We start from the raw sequence: 24570 nt of genomic DNA, 5'->3' as shown, positions 1-24570 counted from the left end.
CCCCCTTAAATAGCTGTTTATTGGCAGTGGGCTGGAAAGGGCGATGGAGTTAGCACACACACCACACCACACACCAACGTCACAAGCGAGGCGGAAGTGATAGGAAAGAGCAGCCTGGAGCCCGGATGAGGCCTCCTCTTCAAGAGTGTGGGACTGGGCGAGGCCTGGAGTGTTGAGGGGGCAGCCTTAGAACACCTCCACTTAGTAGGCATGGTTGGAGATGAAGAGGGACTGGCTGGCTGCAGCCCCGGCCTGGCCGCTTGGGGTGTACTTTCCTTGGCAGGCGAGGCTGTTGGCCTAAGAGGGGAGAGGAGCCAACGTGAGAAGGTCTATTCCCAGGATGCCGCCCACTCCAGCGCTCTGCTCGCCTCCTGCCCCAGCCTCACCAGTGCTCGCTTGACATATTCCTCCTGGGCAGTCTTTAGGTTCTCCTTCTTTCCACCCCAGGCCTTCAGGGCGGAGGCCTGCAGGGCTCGGCCATAGGAGAAGGTCAGGGCCCATGGCTTCAGCAGGGGGCACTTGTTGATCGCATTGAGGTTGATGGATGCCTCCTCCTCACTCTGACCTCCAGACAGGAAGGTGATCCCTGTAAAACAAGGAAGATGTGGGGAAGGGTTGTAGTCAGAGACCCGGGGGACAGGTAGGCATCCCGAGAAGCTGACCCAGAAAATCAGACCAATGGGCCTAAGGATTGTGGGTACAGTCCATCCATGTCCCAGAGGGCAAGGTGAGGGGACGGGGCTCACCAGGGACAGCAGGGGGCACTGTGCGACGCAGTGCAGTGACGGTTGCCATGGCAATCTCCTCATTAGAGAATTTCTGGGTGCAGGCGTGGCCAGGGGTGACCATGTTGGGCTTCAGCAAAGTGCCTTCCAGGTAGATGTGATGGTCACTCAAGGCCTTGTAGACAGCTGCCAGCACCTGGAGCAGAGCAGGACCAAAATGGGCTTGGGGGACAGAGCTCTGTCCTAGGGCCCTGGCCCAGCTGCCCAGCCCCCCGCACTGCCCAGGCAGGCCAGCCACCTACCTTTTCGGTTACATACTGACAGCGCTTCAGGTCATGGTCCCCATCGGGGAGGATCTCGGGCTCCACGATGGGCACAATGCCATTCTGTAGAGTGAGGGACAGGGTAGCAGTGAGTCCCCTAACCGGCAGCCCTACCTACAGTTCTCCTCAGACACTGGCCAAGGTCTTAGCTCCATGGAGACAGAGACTCATGGCTTCAAAGCCCTCAGTTTTGTAGGGATGTAGCAGACAGGAGCTCAGATCCACCCACACGTGCCCTGTCCTGCCCCTCTGCTCACAGGGCCCTCAGGTGTCCTCCTCGGGCCCAAGCCTCATGCTTGGTGCAGATCCAGAAAGGTTGCCTTGGGGGAGGTAGATATCCCAGCAGATGGGTGGCAAGCTAGTGGACACGCTGGAACCCAATGAGGTGGGAGCTAGCCTGTCGGGGATGTGCATGCCCACCTGCTGGCAGATGCTGGCATAACGGGCCAGAACGTTGGCGTTTTCCTTGATGGCAAGGGATGAGGGGGTATGTTCCCCGATCTTTAACACACAGCGCCATTTGGCAAAGTCAGCTCCATCCTTCTTGTACTGGGCACAGCGTTCAGACAGCCCATCCAGCCCTGAAGAAGGGGACAGAGAAGTCAGAGGATGGCAGAAGAGGGCAGGTGGCTCCCACTCACCCTGGGCACCTGGAGGGGCACCGACCTGGGTGGGTTGGTGGGTAGGGCAGGGAGCCAAACAGTTCTCACCTTGGGTGGTAGTCTCGCCATTGGTTCCAGCCAGGGGTACCACACCCTTGTCTACCTGTTGGGATGGAGAGAAGCCATTTCTCATACCCTTTTCTCCTCTAGCACCCCACCCTGCCCCCAACTTTATTTAATCTCTCAAGTGGCGTTTCCTAGTCTGCAAATGTTTTCATTAATTACAGTATCTGATCCTAGGAAGCAGGATACCTGGGGATGTTATTTGACAGACAGCCTGGGCTCCTACCACTTCCTAACTCTGTGAGCAAAACACTTTGCTGCCTTGAGCTTCTGGTTTTTCATCTGTACCATGAGGGTAACAGCTTGCTTTTAGAACTCTGAGGATGACAAACGCGAAGCAGGGCCCCCAGTTTCTATATAGCTTTCCTTACATGTGATCTGGGGCAGACTCTGCCCAAGTCTCCCGGCTCCCAGACCAATGCTCACCTTCCCTACCCCCAGCCTATCCCTCTAGATTTCTTTCCCCCAGACCCATCTCAGATCTCACACCCTGAGGCCCAGCCCCCTTACCTTGATGCCCACAACACCGCCCTTGGACTTGATAACTTGGGGGAAGGGACGCCCATCGTCTGTCTTCTGATAGAGTGTCTCGTGGAAGAGGATAACACCCCCAATGCAGGGATTCACACGGTCGTCGGCAGTCAGCAGCAGCTGGCGGTAGAAACGCCGGTTTTCCTCTGTGTTCTCAGTGCCGATGGACTGCAGCCGCTTGGCGATGCTCCCTGGAAGGGGGCATCCCATGGGCATAAGGGGATCAGCCTGTCATCCCCGACCCTGGGCCCTCCTCCCACTGTGTCCTGTCCGCACCAGTGGACTCATCTGCAGCCAGGATGCCCTTGCCCGGAGCCACGATGCGTAGAGCAATGTCAGACAGCTCCTTCTTCTGCTCCGGGGTCAGCGCTGGGTATTGGTAGGGCATGGTGCCAGTCAGTTCCTAGGCAGAGGAGACAGATTGGGAAGGACTGGTTAGCTGGGTCTTCCCAGGGTCTTCCAACAAGCAGGGCCCCTTGCCTGGAGGTCCGGGCAAAGGTTCCCTACCTCCCCTGCCCCACACCCAGCAGGTCTTAGGGCACTTCTGGTCCCCAGCGCCCCCTTACACCTACTTCCCTATACTAGCCCTGCCTCCTGTACCTTTCCTAACTCTGTTTGTTGCTGGGTGTTGCCCAGCTGAGAGTGGGGTTGCATAATGGAGTCTGAGGTAAAGGAATAGGCCAGAGCCACGGAGAGGTGGCTCATGCAGACGCTGGACCCTTCTGGCTTGAGCCTTGCCATTGGGTCACCTTGCCTAGAAGCGAAGACTGAACCAAAGTAGTAGTTTAGAATTTAGAGGTCACGCATAAAGCAAAAGGCCCAACCTCCTCGTGTGAAAGCACCCAGAGAAGGGAAAGGTCTGTGCTTCACACAGCCACCATGGGCCAGATCTGAGATTAGAACCCAGGTCTTCGGACTGCCATAGGGGTGTTCCTTCCAATCCACCCAAGAGCCTGGAGCTGGGAGGGGCACCAACGCCTCAAGGACATCCCAAGGTCAGGCTTCTCCCCTCAGGGTGGGGGAAGGGCACTAGGAAAAGGGTGTTAAGAAAAACGGTAGGAGATAATCAGAAGCCCAGGAAGGGGCAGCAGAGGAAGCCCAGCTCCAGGCAGAGGAAAGGGGCGAGGTTTGCTGATCTCACTGCTCATGAAGGGTAAACCAAGTGCAGAGGAGAGGCGCCCCACCCCGGCCCCTGAAAAATGCTCCTGTCTGCTCACACCGGCGCAGCTGTTTCAGGCTCAGAATCAAGGTCATCCAATAAAGACAGGCAAAGTGTTAATGGGCATCAGGCGCTGCCAACGGGTGTCCCCTCCTCCTCGTCAGAGGCGCCAGTTTCCCAGGGCAGGGGTCAACCACCCGTCTTCTGAAACCCTGAGGAGGTATAGGAGCTGGCCCCCCACCCCTTGCTGCCTCTTAGGATCCCTGCAGAGGCAAAGGGGCCATAATCCTTTGCACCAGGGGTCCCAGCAAGAAAAGGGGAGGGGAATGGCCCTTCTCGTCCGGCTTCCTCCCCCACCATGAGTCAGCACGCAAAGCCGCCACATTGCGCAGGAAACCCAGGGAGCTCCAGCCCGAGAGGGCTGGGAGCTTGTGTGTGGTGATTGGGGGTGGGGGTGCTGGGACCGGCGTGGCGGGGTCTGTACCGACGACCGACCCGCTAGGCCCCCAGGATCCTTCACCATGGTCCCTGAGCTTCGCACATGGCGAAGGGCGCTCACCTGGCGCAGTAGAGGGGCGAGTTTGCCGCGTGCAGCAGTAGAGGGCGGCGGGCTGGCAAGTGGACCGAGGGAGCGAACGCGGCGATCGTCACTAGCACCCTGGTTCTGCAGCGCGTTCCAGAGGAACGCAGCCTATTCAGCTCCCGAGGGGGAGGCACAGTGGGCAGGCAGGAGGAAGGTGGTGCCCGGCCTTATAAGGACACCGCTCCACCCTCCCCCGGGTTTTTTCCTTTGCAGGGGCCGAGGCTGCCCGGCGTCCAATTGCAGGCGAGGAACTGTGGGAGCGTCCGCCCCTGAAAGGCGAAGCCCGGAGGCGACTTCTGGGCGGGGATGGGGCAGAGAGAACACCAGCCCTCCCCATAACCCTCTCGGACGTGACTCGGGCCACATCCCGCAGGTCTCCGGCCCTCCCTCTCCATTTTCTCCCCGCCTGGCGTGCTCTGTGGCGCCGTGACTCAGCCGGTTTTTGGCACCAGAGGAGGTGGGCGAGGGGGCGGGTGGAGGAGTTAGGGACGACCGAGGTTCAACTTCCCCTCCCAGGCCCGGCCCACCCCAGCTTCCGGCCTGCGCTGATGCAGCGTCTGTCACATTGTCACTGAATCCAGAGCTCGGGCGTCGGCCGGCCTCGCCCGCTGGCTGGACTGGCGGGCTCTGGGGCGCAGGTCCGCCTCTTCCTCTGTCACTAGCCCAGGCGTAAGCGGCGGAGGCAAGGGCGGCGAGTGGACGGACGGACGGAGCGCAAGGAGGCAGCCGGGCTGGCAGTGGGCAGAGGGAAACTGTTCCGGGGTGCCCCAACCGGGCGGGTGTACCCGGCAGGCTCTGGGGTCCGCTAGGGCCAGCCTCGCCTGCCCGAAGCTCCAGCCGCCTCGCAAAGCCGGACCAAGCGGAAAGTGGCCGCCCACGCTCGGCCCTAGCAAGTCTGGGGATGCTGGGCCAGGGTCCCTGCGAACTGTCTCCCTTGGACCTGACGTCCCACTCCAGTATAAAATCCGTCCCGCGCTGGTCAGCCTTCACATACATTCCGAGTCCCTCCATCCTCGGTCTCCCCTCCTAATCCGGACCCCTTCAGCCCAACCCCACCCCAGCTAGGTCCTGATGGTGCCCACCTGCGAGGAGGCCGAAGGAGCGGGCAGAGCCTGGTCAGCAGCGAGTGAGCCAGGCCACACCGGGCTGGGTTATAAGGCAACTCCTGCCCTCCCCCCAACCAGTGTTTCCAACCTTCTCCCGTGACCCTTGCCCTTTCCTCGCCACGGATCCCCTGGCAGGGACCTATATTTAGGGAAACCTGAAGCTCCTGACATTCACTCCAGCCGGGGGCCTAAAGTGAGGAAGAGGGAGGGAACTGTGGGCCTGCCCTATTTTGAGGGTGGAGGGAGGGCCCCCTGCTCACTCACCACTTCAGAGGAAATTTCTTCCTTGGAAATCTAGACTGAGGCCCTCAAAAGGTTGTGAAGAGAAATCAATCTTTGGACAGGGATCTATGGGGAGAGGGGGGAGGGGACTCAGACCCCCCTGGCCCTCCCTGCAGCCTCCTCTGATCTCCCTCCCTGACTGGGCTATCATGGGGGCTGTTAGGATTCTCCGGAGCCCATTTGTTTCGAGGGAGAGCAGATACAGGCACACACATCTCAAAATAACCAAGAGCCCATGGGCCAGGCGTTCTGGGGTCGCCCTACATCCCGATACTGAAGGCCCAGGTTCCTCCCATAATGCTGTCAACAATGTCCCCAACCTCACCTTCAAATAGTTTACTTAGGGAGGGGGAGAGGAGGGCAGGGGGCACCGGCCAGAGCACCAGCCCCTCTCTTGGCCCCACAAGGGGGCTGTAGTCTGGCGGGCCATGGCCAAGAGTCCTGCTCTGCCCGGAGCCAAGGTCTCCACGGCTGGTTTCCAGGCCAGCGAGCCGAGCAGGCCATTTTGGGTTCCAGTGGCCTGGAGCAAGGTGTCCTGAGGCCCCTCAGGGAAGAAGGCAGGTGGGTCCCCTGGGGGCTGGCCGCTCCCCAAAGGGCAGGGACTCTGGGTCCTCATCGGAGCTTGATCTCAAAGCAGAGACAGTTGAGGCTTTGGCAGTCAGGAAGTTGGCACGCGCAGGCACAGTCGCAGAGTGGGCAGCACCGAGGGCAGCGAGGAGCCCAACCCTGAGGGAGAGGAAAGAGAAGTGAGGGGGGTGAGCAGCAGGAAAGGGGACCAGAGCCTGAGGCTGTTGCCCCCTGAGGGGAGAGGGGAACAGAGAGGCCTAGAAAGTCCCACGTGCCCAGTGGAACAGAGTGTACCACCCACTATTCCTGAGAACAAGTCAATTCCGTGTGTTGTTGAGAAATCAGGACGTTGCAAACAACTAAATTCAGCAGCTGGAAGAAATCATTCAGGGGTTCTCTAGTTCTCCCCATGGTATTTTTAAGGAGGCTGAGGACCAGAGAGCAACTGGCCCTGGTCCCACACTAGAATTCGGGGGTCCCAAGGTTCTGCTCAAAGATGGTCTTACGACATCCTCATGGCCCCGTGCACATGAAATTGAAAGTCAGCAGGTAGGGAAGGCACACATCTATTTTCTGTGCCATGATGAAAATCACTTGTCAGTTTCGTAGATGTCTTCCTTGGCATGAGACCAAATTGCAGGAGCTCATGCATCATCATGCATTTCTGGGCACCTCCTCTGTGCAAAGCAGAGACTGCATTCATGAACAAGTTCTTAAAATCTTTCTAGTTTTCTTTGAAAACGGTAATTTACATATTAAAAAGTTTTTTTTACGACTTAAACAGTTACATCTGTTTTAATTATCCAAACCTTGAGTAGGGGGCCTCTTTACAAAAAGAGATGGAAGCTCAGAGAGGGGAGTGATTGCCTAAAGCAGCGGTTCTCAACCTGGGAGTCGCGACCCCTTTGGGGGTCGAATGACCCTTTCACAGGGGTCGCCTAAGACCATCGGAAAACAAAAGATATTTACATTATGATTCATAACAGTAGCAAAATTACAGTTATAGAGTAGCAACAAAAATAATTTTATAGTTGGGGGTCACCACAACATGAGGCACTGTATTAAGGGGTCGCAGCATTAGGGAGGTTGACAACCGCTGGCCTAAAGGAACACAACCAGGGATGCTGCTGAGGAGGCCAGCCTGCCTGCTTTCAGTCCTGAGGCCCCCTCAATCCCAGTGCCTCTGCTTCTTTCTAGGTCTGCAGGGGCAGAGACAGTTCAACTCATGTCTCCACTGAGCTAGCACGGGGACTCACGCTAAACAGTGCATGTTCAATGAATGGATGAACCAAAGCACATCATTTTCCCCTCTTGAGGCAAAGAAGGGAGCTTCTCAGTTCCCGGGAGAAACAGAAGGTCTGTCTTTAAGGGAATAGGAACAGCATGTCCTTAGAGATGGGAAGGGAGAGTGGCCCATTCCAACCCACTCCTCTCGTGCTCCGGGACTGGGGCAGAGATAATCCGAGACTGCTTCGGGCATGGACTAGAGTCAGGCCAAGTGGCCAGACTGGGGCATGCCCAGGATGTGTGACAGAAGCTTGGCTCCTTGAGGCCTGAGGCAGAGCTAGTGAGTCACAGTAGCACAACTGAGACACCTGGCCAAGCCAGGAATAGGGGAATGACCTTTTGAACAGCTGAGATTTCAGGGTGAAATATGGTGTCAGGTGACTAGTGAGACCAGATATCACCAGGGCCTCCAGTGAGAGGGGATCTAGCCTTTGCAGGGAGAGGGGTCTGAATTAGGCTGGAGTTTCTGCAACAGAATTGGCTCCCAAGGAGGAGGCTAGATGTGTCATGGTGGAAGGGAGAGGGAGCAGGGTGGTTTCCTTGTGTTTGACGAGGGTGTGGTTTGGGGCATCTCTGGGGATTCCCAGTCTGGGGATGAAGTGGGCTCTGCGGGTTTCTGGAGGACCACACTGTCATTCTGTGCACAGAATTAGTGGCTGAGGGCGGCTCCGCTGCCCTCACCTCAAAGAGGGCATTAAAAGCATTTCTTGGCTTTGTCCATTGGAAGGGTTTAGAGCTGGTCATTAATAACTGCCTAATGGATTTCCCGACTCTCACAGGCAGCCAGGTGGCTTCTGGAAGGAATTTGCTGTTTAAGTACATTAAACAGGATGCCACAAGGCTGTTAACCCTTATGTTTCTCTAGGCTCTGCAGCTTTTCACTTGGGTTTCTTCGGCTTTGATTCTGTGAAGCCAGCCATCTTTACCGGTTAGAGCTCAGGCCCAGCTTGGAATAGAATTCAGGCCCAGGCTTGGCTCATTCACATTTCGAGCCTCGGGTTCCTCATCTCGGAACCCACTTATAAGGTCATTGTGGGGAATCGGTGGAAAGAACTAAACACGATGCCTGGTGCATAGTGAGCAGTCAATGAAATGGAGCTGTTCTTGTTGTCACAGCTCTTTCCTCTTAGTAGGGTTTCTGCCCCTGGTGTGGGGCAGGATCATGGGAGAGCTTGTTAAAGAGTCCCACAATCCAATCCCATCCCAGACCTGCTGAGTGTGGGACCTGGATGCCTGGCTTTCTCTTTAAGCCACATCCCTGCTTCTGACCACACGCAGGGATGAGAACCAACCATGGCACTATAGCATATCAATTCTCACACTCTATTATAACTGCCTACTTATTTCTCTCCGTTCTTCACTGGAATGCAAGCCCCGTGAGGGCTGGGACTAGGTCTTGTTTATCCTGAGCCCTTGAGGCCCAGCACAGAGCCTTAACCATGACTCCATAAATCTTTGGTTAAGTGAATGGATGAATTAGGTCCTCATGACATACCCGTGAAAGAAACATATCAAGCAGGTTTCTCCCCCAGAGAGGAAGAAAAGCCTGGATTTGTGTCCTGGCACAGGTCTCAGGCAAGTCACTCAAGCCTCTGTAAGCTTCAGTTTCTATGGCTGGGAAGTAGGTGAGAACTTTGTAATATTTGCGGTTGTCACTGTTATTAAGGAAACTGAAAAATGGAGACTTGAACGCACCAACGCCAGCCAGCCCAAGTCATGAATGCGCTTGATCTTTGATCCTCACTCTTCCCTCCTTGGAAGGTCACCATTTCAAGGGCAGCAGCTTTGCGGTCTAAATCTCCGAGCCCAAAATAATCATGGCCCAAGAAGGTGGTCGATTACATTGAACGTCTTTAAACCCACAAATGCAAAACGGGCCTCTCCTCTGTGGGTCAGGCTTCTCCCTGGGGACTCTGTTCCAACGCCACCATGGAGCAATTTGCCACGCAAGACTCTATGGCGTAATACTGGAGAAGTGATTAAATGTCCCTGAGCCAACTTATTCCCCTGCAAAGGGAAGATAAGAATACTTACCTATCTACATACACCGGCATGGACAGGTGGCCAAGGCATGATGTCAAATTATAAAGGGCCAAGTAGCAGTTGTGATGAAATAGTGTATGTGGTATGACCCCTGTTTACCGAGTAATAGTAAAATATGGCAGTGATTGTACTGTGTATTAGTAGACGAGGGACATAAACAAAATGTAGCAACCTTGGTCAGAGAGCTGGCTTATAAAATGCCTTTGGGGCTGGCCGAGTGGCACGTTGGTTAAGAGCTGGCTTGGGACGCCAGCTCTGAGCAGCAGGACCCCGGTTCGAATCCCACATGAGGGCCAGTGACACTGCCCTCTACAGCTAAGATGGTGAACAACAGCTTGACCTGGAGCTGGGCTGCCGTGAGCCGCCGGCGATGGCGTAGGCTGCAGCCCCTGCTGCAGCGGGCTGCCATAAGCTACTGCATGTGGCCGGCAGCCAGCGTGAGCGGCTGGCAGCTGGTGTGAGTTGCCAAGAGCCACCGAGAGCGGCCGTCCAGAGGCCGGCGACCGATCTGCCTCACCTGGGAAGAGCGCAATGATAATATCAATATGGGCCAGTGAAGTGATGTTCTTCACAACTAGACTGAAGAACAAAAGGACAGCAACTTGTCTGTTTCCCTTCCCCGATTCCCCAACGCTGTTCCCCTCCCCCAATTCCCCAATAACATCTTTAAAAAAATAAAAAGATAAAATGCCTTGGGCCTTCTGTGTATCTCTACACACACCCTTTGTAATCAGTGCTTTTTGTAATCAGAAAAATATATATATACAGGTGTTTCTTAAATACCCAGCTCTCAGGGTTGTTGGGGGAATAAGGTCAATCAAGTGACACAGTATCGGGAACACAACATTCACTCAATGAACAGAAAAGCTCTGGGAGAAGTTCTGGGGTTTTTTTTTAACTACTGTTTTCAGAAGTGATTATATGCCCTACATGTTACATACATCACTTTTCTCCAGCAGCCACCCTGTTTTCTTTTCACCGGCTTCCATCGTTAGGAAGTATCTGATATGTTGTTTATGTTGTTTTTGGCTGTCTCCACCCGACCCAGTACCTGGAATTGGGCCTGTTCTAGAATAGGTGCTGAACAATAAATGTTGGACCAAAAAATGAATGCACAGGTAGTGCCTATATCAGGGCCCAGCAGGCAGGGGACAAGCTTGGAACTCACAGCTTCCGTTGGCTGAGGGCAGCAGGCATCCAGGCAGTGGGCTGGGCTGGGCAGAGGGAAGTTGCAGGCTTCTGCACAGGCCCAGCAGCAGTCTTGCGTCCTGGAGGCACCTTGTTTCCTGCAGGGGGAGCTGCAGTTGGCACAGCAGCCCTGGGCCTAGGAGATGGCAGGGCTCAGGATCTGGGCCAGCAGGCAGGTAGGAACAGCCATGGTTCACTTTGGGGGAGACGGGCAGGAGGGGGTTCGGCAGGGAACAGCAGAGGAGGACCTTTCTGGTCCCACGAAAGGGACAGATGCGGGCGCTAAATGGCAAAGGAGTCTCAGGGTCAAGGCCTGCAGATGAGGGCACAGATCAACCGGTTCCTTTTCCCCAGAGCCCACCCTCAGCCCCCACGAGGCCCCTCACCAGCAGGCAGTGCCTAGTCAGCAGCACTAGGCCCAGCAGCAACAAATAGATGCCCACCGCGATGAAGACGATGGCGGGGATGGGGAGCAGCAGGGAAGGACTGCTGACGGGAGCTGGGGTTGGATTCCGCAGGCTAGAGGAGGCCTAAATAAGCACAAGAGAAAGGGGTGACAAGGAGGTGGGAAGGGCTGCAGGAACACAGAAATATCAGGAGGCGCTCGGAGGAGGCTGGAAAAAGGGACGGAGCAGACACCAGCCGGTGGGGACAGAGTCACTGGGACTACACTCTCTTGCCCCCCAAACCTGCCTTTACCCTATTATCCCCATTTCAGCACCATAAAGGGTGTGTGTGTTGGTCATTCTAGACTTTACCAAGACTTACTGAACTTCCTTTCACAATGTCTCTCCAAATGGACCTATTGTCTCTGACTCTATCATCCCTCAGCCAACATGACTGCCCCTTAACGGTCTTTCAACCTGCAGTTTCGCCCCTTCCCATGTCAGCTGTCCTCGTGTATCCCTCCCTTCCTTACAATCCACCAATGGCTCCCAGGGACTCAGTCCAAACTTCTTATCTCCATGACCAAGGCCCTGGTCCAGCCCTGCCTGCCTCTCCCTCCACATTCCAGCCACACTAAAGTCCTAGGAGCTCCCAAATGCCCTATCCCCTCCCTCACCCCCAGGTCTCTGCCCACGTTGTTCCCTCTGCTTGGAGTGCCTTTTCTCCTTGATTACTTGGCAAACTCCTCATCTTGCCAGGGAGAGTGGGAAGTGCCCTCTCATGGGAAGTTCGTCCCTGGCATTCTTTCTCAAAGTTCTTGCCCTGAGCTGGAAGGCTCTGTGTTGTGGAAAGAGCCGCCTCTCCAGGTCTTCCTGAAGGCAGGCAGCCAGAGTGAATTTTGGGGCGCTAAGGGGGCCGCTCCAGAGCCTTAGGGGTAAGGGGCCTGGGACTCACGTCCATGGGGCAGGACAGCGCCAGTCCGTTCAGGAGCTGCAGAGGAGAGAAAGTCCAGGGCCTCAGAGGCTGAGACGGGCTCTTGGACTGGGGTGCCCACTCTCTTCCTCCCACTTCCCGTTTGGGGAAACTGAGGCCCAGCGATGGCCCCTGGTCCAGGCAGTCGGGATCGGGGATTCGAGGACTGCAACTCCCTCGCAGGCCCCAGACCGACCAGACCCCTCTGCTGTCCCCATATCCCAGCTGCCCCATCGATCCAACCGCATCACCTGCACCCTCGGGGCCGAGGGCAGGTCCAGGATTCCGCGCCGTGTTGGGTTCAATCTGCGGCGGCGGCTGCACAGTCCAGAAACCTCCCGCGGCTTCCTGCTGTTGGCATGGCGACGGGGCGCCGCTTCTACGGCGGCCGCCGAGGCCCAAAAACCCTTCTCCCCGCTTCCCTTTTTTTCCGCGGGTTCCCTGCGCCCACCAGCTCTTCTCGGGCGCAGTTCCCCGGTTCTCCCGCCATTACTGAACCGAAATGGCGAATTCCCGCCGGCACCCGCCTGGGTCGGCTTTTGCGGCGCCACAAACGGAAGACTGAACCCCTGGGGGTACACCACCGACGTGCCGTGTGACTTCCGCCAAGTCACAGAGTCCATTTCCTCCTCTGCATAAAACGGAACCGCCTCCTTCACGGGGGATAGTGTAAAAATCAAAGCTACAGGTTAATTGTCTTAAAGGATCCTCGATTTTATTTTAACCTGACCCCACTCATTTCTATTGACAGTGCCCTAATTGAAGATTTCATCATCTGATTTCTCCTACCTCCACATCCTTGTCAAAGTGATTTTCTGCCACCCACGGATCTTGTTCCTTGGCTATTTTTAAACGTCAGAAGGCTCCCCCACGGACTCCAGGGTAAAGCCCACGTGCTTTAGCTGACTGTCAGCCCTTCCAGCCTGGGCCCTGCCTACCTTACGTGGATCCAACCCCAAACAGATCCCAAGCACTGCTCTAGGCTCCGGGTCTCTAGTGGAGAATAAGGCTGACAAACATCCTCCCTCGTGTAGCTTATATCCCACTGGGGGAGGGGGAATCAGATACTATGTAAACAAATAAGGTGGTTTTGTGCCCCATCGGTTCTTTCAGGCTTCCACCAGAGGGTCTGTTCAAGGTTCCTGAATCTGTGTGTGGGGTTTCACAGCTCATACCTTCGCAGATGCTGTTCCCTCTGCTGAACTCCTTCCTCATCCTTCAGGCCTCCGCTCAGTTTTGCCTCAGGGAGGTCTCTCCCTGCCAACCTCAGGGCCCGGATACATACTGCTTTTCTAGCACTTGACCACAAAGTATTTGAATCCTCCACTTCAGTGCCTGGCTCTCCAGTCAGACTTGCAAAGGTCTGGGTGGGATTCATGTCCATATCCTGAGCCCTAGCACTTGGCCTGGCCTTGGGGCTTCCAATGAGTACTCACTGATTCTATGAATGAGTCGAATCCAGCTCTTGCCACCGATGAAGTGTCCTTATCCAGATGCCGATGAAGTGTCCTTATCCAGATGCCCTAGTTCCCAGAGCTCACAGGCAGTCAAGGCACTCAGACCTCCCACTTTTGTTCCTGACCTTTTTGCTTCGACACAGACGTGCTTGCATTTACCCCGGAAAGCACTGCGGCCGTATACCCACTTTGGCCCATGTCCTCCACCTCATTGGACCTCACCTCAGCTGCCGCCCCTGGGGACTGCCTCCACTACGAGGCAGCCACAGAAAGTGCCAGGGTCTGTGCCCCTGGGTCCCATATCTCCCCTCTTACCTTCAGCCACACTGAAAGGTCCCTGCCACCTCCTGTGCCACCCCCAGCCCTCTCAGAGGGGGCTTCAAGCTCAGAACACAGGAGTCTAGCTGTCCTCAGTGTTACCATCACTGAATCTAAGGCAGGGTCAGATTGCCTCATGAGGCTGTCTTCTTATCTACCCCCATCTTCTTTTCAGAATCCCAAGGCCCACATTGAGGCCAGCCCCAGGAAAGGCCTCAGGTGACACCTACTCCCTCCCCTCTCTTCAGCTCCTGCCAACACCCGAGAGGTGAGTCTTGGCAAGGCTCTGGCCACGTCCACGACCTACAGTGGTCACACTCACCGCCGATGGTATTTCGTTCCTACCAGGGGCTCATACATTATGCAGGAGGGTGGACAGTGCACAGGGCCTGCTCATGGCAAGGCAAGCCAATAGGAGGGCTGACGTATGCACCCCACTTTTGCAGGGCCCCATTTCTTCCCACATCACACCATGTGTTGGAGGCAGGGAGAAACTGACTTCACAATGGCTGGATAACCATCAGATCTCCCTCTACCTACAGTTCAAAGCTGGAGACGTCAGATAGCATCACATGTAGTTTTGCACTGCCCCCTGGGAAAGAGAGAAAAGGGGTATGGCCTCCCAGTCATCACAGGGTGGGTGGGAGACCTGAGATGACAGAAAGCCCAGAAGATGAAAGAAGCCTTAGCAAGCCTGGGCTGGGCTGTGGGAAGGGATTCTGGCAGTTCTGATCTGATCTCTCACTTTCAGCCCCTCCTATGGGCCTCAGACAATATTACCTCCCAGAGATGAAGAGGAAGTTCAGCAGCCTCCTCATTATGAAAATGAAAGGCTTGTGCTTAGGTAATAACCCTGGGGGAATAAGAAGCTAAGCTGAACTGAGCTCCAGCAAAGCATCAGTGAGAGGCCTCTCTGTAGACTTTGTCTTTATTTAATCTTGACAGTAGACCTGAGTGGCAGAAACCTTTTTTTTTTTTTTTCCTCATTTTTTAGATGACAAAGAATTATGGCCCGGTTGAAAAAAAATTTTAGAACTGGGTAAGATCCAGATTTGAATTCTTGTTCTGCCCCTGTGTGTCTGTGTGACCTTGGGCCCACTCAGCCTCAGTCTTCCTTATCTAGAAAGTGGGAATTCCGTAAGAGATTCTCAGGGCTCCCTGTAATGATTAAAGAAAATGTAGGTAGAGTACCTGGCATAGAACAAGGGCTCATTAAAAAGTGTAACAACAGCAACTCTTAATGACTATTACAAGGAGTATTCACTACATGCTGCATGGTAACAGAGCTTTGCACATATCTTATCAGTCATCCCAGCAGCCTTATGGAGAGGCACTGCCCTTGTCCCCACTTTTGTCCCTAAGGCTCAGAGGCTTTAAATGACTCGCACAAGTTCTCTTGACTAGTGAGTGACAGAACTAGGATTTCAGCCCTGGCAATGGGACTTTGTGTGTCTACAGCTGAGGCTCAGAGAGGTTCTGACACTTGATCAAGGTCACACAGCCAATCGATGGGAGAAAAAAGGGCCTGGACCCTACGTTTTCTGACTCCAGCTCACCTGTGGTGCCCCTCGGCTTTTTCTGTTGCACAGCTAAAGGGTGGGACTGGACTGGTTTGGAACAGCACCTAACCTGGGACAGGTACAATTAAAGCACTAAATAATAAATGCTCCAGCTGGCTGGCCAGGACTCTCCCCAGAGAACAGAGGGGGAATCGGACCCCTCCCTGGGTATCATGTGGGAAACAGGCCACTTCTGGCTGCTTATTGTTTACTTATTCACAGCCTTCGATGATATCACCCTTGCACACCTCTGCAGGGCCCCAGCGGCGCTGGCTGCACCAGGTAAAGAGGATGCGCAAGACAGCATTTGGACGGGGGAGCCTGAAGTAGCAGGAAACGGTAAACTTCAGGCCCAGGGTAAATTGTGTGATAAGTGTGAGGAACGCGTTGGAGTGAGACACCCACCTGGGGGAGCCAGGCTGGGGTGGCAAAGCAGGCTGCCACAGGGCGAGCCTGGATGAGCACTTGGGCAGCGCCACCCCGACGGTGACCCTCTCCACGCGGACTCTGCCGCCTGCTTACCGTCGGCAGGTGGAGCGAGGGCCCGCGCCCCTACGCCACACTGACTGGCCTGCCTCCCTTCCCCGGGGGATGTTCCGACACTTCCAGAACGCCCAGACAAGGGACCACGGTATGCAGAATGCATGCCATCTTGGGTTTATTTTAGGCGGTACACGCATCAGCAAGAAAGCACGCCCGCACACACGCAAGCTATTCTTTCCAACTCTCTTTCAACACTTCTGATTATCCCAGGAGAAAGTATCCTTTTGCTGCCAAAAGCCCTTTAACACCTCTCTATCCTTGCTTATCTTGTCTTTTTTTTCTTCTTCTTCTTCTTTTAACAGAGAGCAGGCCTTCAGCTAAGAATTTGGAGCAAGCCATAGATAGTATCTAGCTAGAATGTTAGAACAAGTTTTTTTTTTCATTGTACAATATTTATTTTTTGTTACCTCCCATTGACAACAAGTGATAATAGTTTCGACAGGATAAAAAGTTTCCTTTTAAAAAGCACATGATTAAAAGCAGGTCCTCTGGAAATCAACTACTAGGTTCAAATCCCAGGTGTGACACTTACTGCCTGTGTGACTTTGGGCAAGTGACATAACCTCTCAGTGCTTCAAGTGCCTCATTTGTAAAAGAAAAGTAAAAATGGCATCTCCCTCTTAGGTTATTATGAGGATTGCATTGGTTAATAAAATATATGTAAAGGGCATAGATTGGTGCCTGACATCTAGTAAACACTGTATAAATATTCATTATTTTTACATCAAACAGGGAGAAAAACCAACAACCTAACAGAGAACACCTCTTTGGGACCAATCCCACCATTTTTCACGTGAGGAAACAAAGCTTTGGAAAAGATAATTAAGCAGCTAAGCTAGGACCTTGATAGGTCTCTGGATTCCCAATCCATGTAACCAGCCATTTCGATTCTCAATAATTCATGTAACTTCCCAGCCCTGGTTGGTTCATCTGCAGAGTGGGACTAATACCATCTCATTGGATGTAGGGATGGTGTGTAAAGGCTCAGAAAATGACTCTGTGTGTCTCTAATGCATTCTCCACAGGGGTACTATTGCCCTCAAGGGGGCAAAAATTGGTTCTTAGCCCCGGGTGGGGATGGGGGGCAAAAAAACTTACTTTTTTTTAAAGATTTTTTTTATTGGGGAATTGGGGGAAGAGGAACAGACAAGTTGCTATCCTTTTGTTCTTCAGTCTAGTTGTGGAGGACTTTGCTTTACTGGCCCAAGTTGGCACCATCATTGCGCTTTTCCTGGGCGAGGCAGATCAGTCGCCGGCTTCTGGACGGCTGCTCACTGTGGCACACTGGCTGCTGGCTACACATGGTAGCCCATGGCAACCCACTGCAGCAGGGGCTGCAGCTGCAGCCTATGCTGTAGCCAGCGACTCATAGCAGCCCAGCTCCAGGTTGAGCTGTTGTTCAGCATCTTAGCTGTAGAGGGCAGTGTCACTGGCCCTCATATGTGGGATCTGAACCGGGTCCTCTGGCGTCCCAAGCCAGCTCTTAACCAATGCACCACTCGGCCGGCCCAAAACTTTTTTAATATACCGTATTTCTCCATGTATAAAACACACCTTAATTTGGGGCTCAAAATTTGAAAAACAATGTATTACATAAAATTATTGAACTCAAGGTTTTTTTTGTTTGTTTTTTAAAGATTTTTTTTTTAATTGGGGAATTGGGGGAAGGGGAATAGACAAGTTTCTGTCCTTTTGTTCTTCAGTCTAGTTGTGGAGGACGTTGTTTCACTGGCCCAAGTTAGCACCATCATTGTGCTCTTCCCGGGTGAGGCAGATCAGTCTCTGGCCTCTGGACAGCCACTCATGGCAGCTGCTGGCCTCTCACACTGGCTGCTGGCTACATACGGTAGCCCATGGCAACCCACTGCCACAGGGGCTGCAGCCTACGCTGTCGCGGGCGACTCACGGCAGCCCAGCTCTAGGTTGAGCTGTTGTTCAGCATCTTAGCTGTAGAGGGCAGTGTCACTGGCCCGCATATGTGGGATCTGAACCCGGGCCCTCTGGCGTCCCAAGGCAGCTCTTAACCATCGCGCCACTTGGCTGGCCCTGAGCTCAAGTTTTATCATCATAAAATTCATACAACTTCTCATCACTGTCAAAAAACTACAACCACTGTATAAGACGCACCCAGTTTTTAGACCCCAAATTTTTCGAAAAAGGGTGCATCTTATATATGGGGAAATACGGTATAAAGCACAGATATACAGTATATCTTTTTCTTCAAAATTTCATGAGGAGTGGGGATTAGGAAACAGAATGTCTAAAAAAGTTTCCTTAGGAGAGCAATAATGAAAAAAAAATATTGAGAAATGCTGCTCTAAACCAAGATTTTTTCCAATTTGGGTTGTTACTCACAATGGGTTGTGAAATTGGCTTAATGGATCATGACCAGCATTTGGGGAGAAAAAAGTGATCCAGAAAATGCCACAGTGCACTGGACATAAAGGTCAGGAAGTCTGGTGTGAAAGTGTGGATGCACATGCTGAGTCAGGACATAAAATGTTCCCTTGGGGGTCACTGTGAAAAAACGTTGCAAGCCATTGCTCTAAACAACGATTTTTCTTTTTCTCCCCTGATCCTTTATCTCTCAGACAAGACCGCGCAGCTTTGGACTAGTGGATGAAATTGGTAACAAAGGGAGGAAATGTAGGAGACAGTCCAGATTCCAACGAAACTGGGCCCTGACCTTCCCCAGCTCATGGCCAGCCTCTATCCCTCCTCATCTGTATTCCAGGGTAAGCCACAGGAATAGGGGAAAATGACTGTCCCCCGGCACCAGAGGGGGAAGTATCTCCCACTTTTGCTGCCACTTTTGATTCCTTCCTCTGCTTCTCCCTTTCTTCCTCTCCTTTCTTCTCCCACCTCAGAAGGCAGCAGTAGGTTGGTTGACACGAGTCTGAGTCCTACGTCTGCCTTTTACTATTTAATCTTGGGCACATCATCTCACTTCTCTGAGCCTCAGTTTTATCAGCTGTATAATGGAGAGATTAGTCATAAGATTGTAGTGACCCTCAAATGAGAGAATGTATATGAAGTATATTAGTATTTTAGTGCCTTCTGTACCGCAGGTACGACAATAGTACAATATAATAGTTACCAGGCCAAGAACCCTGGGTAAACTAGCTTATACATGTTATCTCTGTTTAATCCTTGAAATGAGCCTGCGCAGGAGCTGGGAAGGGAACAGGGCAGACTCCAGACAGAAGGCCTGTTTTCAAGCCTCAGTTCAGTATCTTTTCATATGTTTCAGCACATCTACATGTATTTCTTTGTGGCTACATTGACTCCCTTTCAAAAAGGAGCTTTCCTCATCGCCCCACAGGATGACGTCTGTATACACCTCAGATTGGCCAGACCTCTCACTGCAAGGGAGGCTGGGAAATGTAGTTGTTTCTTTCTTTCTTTCTTTCTTTTTTTTTAAAGATTTTATTGGGGAATTGGGGGAAGGGAACAGCGTTGGGGAATGGGGGAAGGGGAACAGACAAGTTGTTGTCCTTTTGTTCTTCAGTCTAGTTGTGGAGGATGTTGCTTCACTGGCCCATGTTGGTATTATCATTGCGCTCTTCCTGGGTGAGGCAGTCGCTTGCTGGCCTCCGGACGGCTGCTCACAGCGGCTCTTGGCAGCTCACACCAGCTGCCAGCCGCTCACAGTAGCTTACGGCAGCCCACTGCAGTGTCACTGCAGCCTACACTGTCGCCAGCGACTCACAGCAGCCCAGCTCCAGGTCGAGCTGTTGTTCACCATCTTAGCTGTAGAGGGTGCAGCATCACTGGCCCTCATGTGGGATCCGATCCGGGGTCCTGATCTCAGAGCTGGCGTCCCAAGCCAACTCTTAACCAATGCGCCACTCGGCCGGCCCATTTCATTTTTTTTTTTTAAATAGGCCCAACAAAATAAGGAAGCCAGTGAGAATGGATACCGGTTAGGCAACTGGAGGCCTCATCTTCAACAATCTTTTTCAACCTTTAATTTAATTTTCAGAGGCCTATCTGAAAAAAGAGTAGCTAAGGAAGCAAGAACAATTAGCAGAGATAAGCTCTGAAAATGTGACTGACAATGTCTAAACTGTATTCAAAGATGTTTTGTTTCTTTTTTTTTTTAACCTTTCAGTCCCTTTAGGAAAATGAATTTATGAATTTTCTAGATCTGTTTGATATTATAGAAACCAACACATTTGCTAGTATTGGTGGGATAGGAAATAAATAATGGGCAAAAAATCCTACCTCATTCACTTTCTGACTGTGTAACCATGGACAAAGTATCAATGATCTCCATGCCTCTGTTTTCTCATCTGTAAAATGGGTAGAATAATAATCCTTACCCACAGTGGTATTTTGAGGAAATGACTTAATGTTTTTAAGCCCAGAGCAGTGTCCCGCCCACAGTAAGTGCTATTATAAGTAGCATTTAATGAGCTGGTATTATTATTTCTCCAACTTCACAGATAAAGAATTGAGGCCCACAGAGATTGGCCCACCATCATTCAGGGAATAGAAAAGGCTACATTTCTTCAGCATTTAAAAACTCCTCACTGACTTTAAATAAAACGCACAGATTTTAAGAGAATGCCTTGAGAACGTTTACATATCTATACATCCGTGATCAATACAAGGGCATTTCTTTATATCAGGCTCAGAAGGCTCCCCAGGGTCTGCTCTCAGGCAATACCTTCCTCCAACTTAAATGTTGTTTTGATTTTTCACTGAAGATAGTTTGCCAGTTTTGAACTTCATCCAAATGGAACCATACAGAATGTTTCTTTTATTATCTGCAGAGTCTGAATTCCAGATGGTCCCACCCTGGAATCTGCCTTCTAAGCTATTATCCTACAACTGCCTTTTAAAGCAACAACTACTCAACACTGTTCCTATTTTTTCCCTCCCTCCTCTTCCTTTCCCCTCTTTCAGCTCCGCCCCTGAAATGCAGCTGTCAATCAAGCCATCTACACATTCTAATTGGCCAATTCTGCACTTCAGAGCCGGCCCCTCTGCCAGGAAGCATATGATAGGGCACGTATGTTAAGAGGTGGACCAATGGGAGGATGGCATAATCCAAACCTGCCGCCAGCCTGCCAATGGAAGGGTGATGTTCTCATCCTCCCTAACTGCCTCTGCAAAGCAGTCTGGGCCTCGTGCCTATGCAGTTTGACACCTTCCTTGTATCCTGAGGAGGTCCACTCAGAGTCGCTTAAAGGGTGCAAGATGGCCAGCTCTGACTCCCTACATCCCTCCTGGGCCCCCTCTACTCCTCCCCTCCCTGGAGTGTACTGGAGGTGAGGCTTTTCAGACAAAAAGAACATATGTAAATATGTTTTCAGTGTTCTTCCTTTTTAAAAAAAAATGGGATAATGCTTTGGGGTTTTTTTCTTTTTAAATAAATAATACTTTTAAATTTCAAATATTTTTATGATTTAACCCCCCCCCCTGCTTTTCTGAGTTCTGGATGCTAATGAGAACCAGCCTCCCTCTCTAGCCTCTCCTGGCCCCTCAGAGGTGAGAACCTAGGAGAAGGGAGAGGTGCCATGAATAGCTTTGGGCGGTGGGGTTGTAGAGGGCGCAGTGGGGTGAAGTTAGGAAGAGCAGGCACATCAGCAGGGCGGAAGGAGAAAAAAGGAATTTTAAGGTGTGAGATGGCCAGGGAGGCGTAGACTAGCTTTAGGGGTTGGAGGAAAAATGTAATTGTTGAATAGGATCCCCAGTTGCCCCGGATAAGGGATACTTAAAGTATAGTAAGGATCCCAAAGAGATTAGGGAAGAGCTATGCCTGGTATCTCTTGATTGTTACAGATAGATGGGTCCCATGGGCCACTGAGCTATGGGGGTGAAGGAACACTGTGCTGGGGCATTCTCATGGCCGTCTTTTCTCACCTTTTCCACCCCAGATGGGCATGACCCTGCTCTTTGTACTGGGCTGCATCTTCTTCCCGTTGATCTTTGCTCTCCTCTGCTGGTGCCTGCAGAACCACTCTCACCTGAGGATGGAGAGACCAGAGGCTGTTTTGGTGGCGTCCAAGTAAGAGGACGGGGTGAGGGCATCTTTCCTGGGGCCAGGGCTGGTAGAGCTGACCTCCTACTTTCAGGAAGAATAGTGGTAAGAGCAGCAGCAGAATGGTGGTGGTGGTGGTGGTGGTGCTGGTGGTGGGGAGATTCAAGAGTCAACACTGGCTGTGGCATCTTGTGCAAGTCATTTAGCATTTCTGAATTTTGGAGCCCTCATTTATAAACGGTCTTAATAAGAATACCCACCTTGCGTTCTTCATAGAGATGGGAGCATTGGGGGAATTCATATTTATAAAGCAGGGCTTGCAAACTCCTAAATGTACCCCAAGGGAGGTGGGCCCTGTGGGGTCTTCGTGAGCTGGAGAACTGGTGTTTGCCCCACAGAATGGGGGCAGCAGCTGCTCAGCTCCAGCCAAACATTAGAATGTGGGCCCCATGTTGTCTGATCTTCTGGTTCTTTCTTAAAAGAAGTTGAGTTTTTGTTTGTTTGTTTGTTTGTTTAGCTGAGCCATCCTGCCACCTGTTGGCAGCTCAGCGGTAGCTCAGCTCAGGCCGGGCATCGAACCGCTGTTGCTCAGAGTTCACACTGAAGTTGAGCTTTTAGGTGAAATTTCCTAATTTTCAAACACTGACAAATAACTTAGAATTTAAGGAAATACTATACTGGCAACACTATACTTGTCAACTAAACCATGTTTGTTGGCTGGGTTGGGCCCCTGTGCTGCCAATTTCTGACTTATCTGACAACACTTAATATACACGTGAGCTATCATCAAACCTTAGGTAGGTGAGGGAGAGGGCAGAAGGGCAGGACTTACCTGGGTGTCTAGGTGAGTTTCTGAAAGACAGAAAACTGCCGACTTTAACCCATATCCTCCCAAGTGAAGCCACAACTCCTTGATAAGGCTTGTGGTCCTCAGCTGGGCAGTCACCCGTTGCCTGCCATCATCTATCCTACACCCCAGCTCTGTGCCTTTCCATGGCTTTGCTCTTTTTTGGCTTTGGAGTTGTGCAAACATGGATTTGAAATCCAGCTTTGCTAATAATTCTCATAGCTGTGTTATCTTGGACAAGTGTTTTGTCTTTTGTGTTTGTAAATCTCTAAGCCTCAGTTTCTTGTCTGTAAAAATGGATACGACCATCTGGGAAGACTGAATGACTATAAATCATCCTGTCCCGTGCCCAGCATGTAGTAAAAATATTCAGGAAGTTGTGCCCCTTTTCCCCTGAAAGGAAGCCCTGAGGTGGGGAAGCTAGGTCCACCATTATCTCTGAAATTGTCCCTTCCTCCGTCTGCCCTCAGGGTCTGTTCCCGCAGCGAGCCACTAGAGGGCAGTGCTCAACTGTGAATCCCAGCCCTTTGACTTTTATGGGGGAGGAGACCGAATGGGCTTTGGACAGGCAAAGGCAAGTTGTAGGGTTGCCACTTGAGTCCTATTTTAGGGCAGGCCCCGAAACCACAGGCTTAGGTAGCAGGTCACACAAATCCACAGGACTGGTGGGTTCAGGACGGGAAAGCCGCTCAAAGGCGTGAGCAGCAGAGGCCAGTCTGGCTCCGGCTGGGCAGTGTGACCCTGGCCAAGTCCCTGGGCCTCGGTTTCCTTATGGATGAATGAGGGGCTTGAACCAGCCAATCCCTGGGTCCTTTCCCACTCGGAAACTGGGCTATTCTGTGAAGTCGCAGAGGAAGGGGAGCCTAATACACCTGGAGAAAAAGAGAGCGACTGGTGGTGCTTAGGGGGGGCCAGGAGAAGCTGGGAAGCAGGGGGACAGGGGCGGAGCATCCCCAGGCTCCAGGTGGGTTTTCTGAGAGGAGGCCTCATTTCCTCACCCTCTTCAAACGCCACATCCACTCTGACACCTCGTGTGAGAGGGTTCCTGCCTCTTCTGAACTATGTGTCCTTGGGGAGGGTCAGAAGGCCTAGGGACCATTTCCTGATCTGTAAAAAGGGGACAAGTGCTGTTACCTCAGTGGTGTTATAACAGTTGGATGAGATCACAGGACAGCTTGCAGCAGCGGAGTCAGGACCTGAGAGGCACCTCATATATTTTACCTGGAGAGGTTCCCTCCCTCCCTGGGGTCTCTGAATCTGAAGCACAGTGTGTTGGGGTGTTGTTATTCCCATTCATTCCTTAAACTCATCCTTTGGAGACAGTAAGATCCATTGCCTCCTCCTGCTCCCACCCTCCTCCAGGGAACCCTCTCTCCCCTGCTGGAGTAGGCACCCCTAAGCTGGAACCCCCAGCAGGCCACTGAAGGACAGGTGCTGGGAGACATTGGCAGAGAAGGAAGTGGCAGGCGTTGGCAAAAATGCTGGTGGGAAACAGGGTCAGGCCCATCTAGGGGCTCAGAGTGTCCTCCTAGCTGGCCAAGGAGCCCTAGGTCACCTTCCCTCCCAAGAGGAGAGCCTCCCCTCCCCTGGCCCTTGTCCCCAGCAGCGCCCCCCCAATACCGCAGCTGCTGTCTCTTTAAGGGCCTCCCCCTCCCTCTTTCCCTGCTCCCCCCATCTCTGTCGCAGCCGCTGCTGTGGCTCAGAGCTGCATGGGGAGACGCCGCTGCAGGTCTGGTTTCCTGGTGTCTGGTCGGTGCCATCATCTCCCCACCCCTCCCCCTCCCTCCCCAAGCCGGTGACTTACCCTCCCCCTCCCCCGCCCCATCGAGGGGGCAGGGGGCTGGGCACAAACTCCCTATAATGCCCCATGCAGCGTTCGTGCTGGGCAGCGGGGACTGTGGCAGCAGCAGCGAGAGGCGGGAGAGCAGCGCTGACTGCTGACCACTTACCGGCCGGCCGCTCCTCGGTCTCGCTTCCCTCCC

The 24570-nt window shown here is 52.7% G+C and overlaps 2 protein-coding genes across 6 annotated transcripts in view; both read right to left on the bottom strand.

Moving 5' to 3' along the window:
* ALDOA (aldolase, fructose-bisphosphate A) lies at positions 1 to 5412 on the bottom strand. 2 transcript variants are annotated; one of them, XM_019648704.1, is made up of 9 exons: positions 5129 to 5412; positions 2581 to 2707; positions 2284 to 2495; positions 1759 to 1813; positions 1469 to 1629; positions 1028 to 1111; positions 747 to 921; positions 387 to 586; positions 1 to 297 (listed from the first exon to the last, which is right to left on the bottom strand). In XM_019648704.1, exons 2-9 carry the CDS (start codon positions 2690 to 2692, stop codon positions 202 to 204), a joined length of 1095 nt encoding a protein of 364 aa, XP_019504249.1. In that variant the 5' UTR covers positions 2693 to 2707; positions 5129 to 5412; the 3' UTR covers positions 1 to 201. The 2 variants fall into 2 exon arrangements, with proteins under 2 accessions (XP_019504249.1, XP_019504248.1); XM_019648703.1 differs by lacking the exon at positions 5129 to 5412 and adding an exon at positions 4023 to 4138.
* LOC109385938 (uncharacterized) overlaps positions 4695 to 24570 on the bottom strand; it is a 30129-nt gene continuing 10253 nt past the window's right edge. The window contains exons 2-8 of one of the 4 annotated variants that reach the window (XM_019648705.1): positions 21624 to 21727; positions 12130 to 12531; positions 11861 to 11896; positions 10906 to 11049; positions 10500 to 10655; positions 5417 to 6160; positions 4695 to 4777 (exon numbers count right to left, since the gene is read on the bottom strand). In XM_019648705.1, coding sequence (XP_019504250.1) covers positions 6047 to 6160; positions 10500 to 10655; positions 10906 to 11049; positions 11861 to 11896; positions 12130 to 12531; positions 21624 to 21727 — 956 coding nt within the window. In that variant the 3' untranslated portion in view covers positions 4695 to 4777; positions 5417 to 6046. Of the gene's footprint in view, positions 4778 to 5416; positions 6161 to 10499; positions 10656 to 10905; positions 11050 to 11860; positions 11897 to 12129; positions 16860 to 21623; positions 21728 to 24570 lie in introns of those variants that run through there. The other 3 variants (XM_019648707.1, XM_019648708.1, XM_019648706.1) reach the window with 3 other exon arrangements.

Source organism: Hipposideros armiger, unplaced genomic scaffold (assembly GCF_001890085.2).
Source record: "Hipposideros armiger isolate ML-2016 unplaced genomic scaffold, ASM189008v1 scaffold_126, whole genome shotgun sequence".
In the NCBI taxonomy this organism is placed as follows: Eukaryota; Metazoa; Chordata; class Mammalia; order Chiroptera; family Hipposideridae; genus Hipposideros; species Hipposideros armiger.
This window is presented reverse-complemented; position numbering and strand designations above follow the sequence as displayed.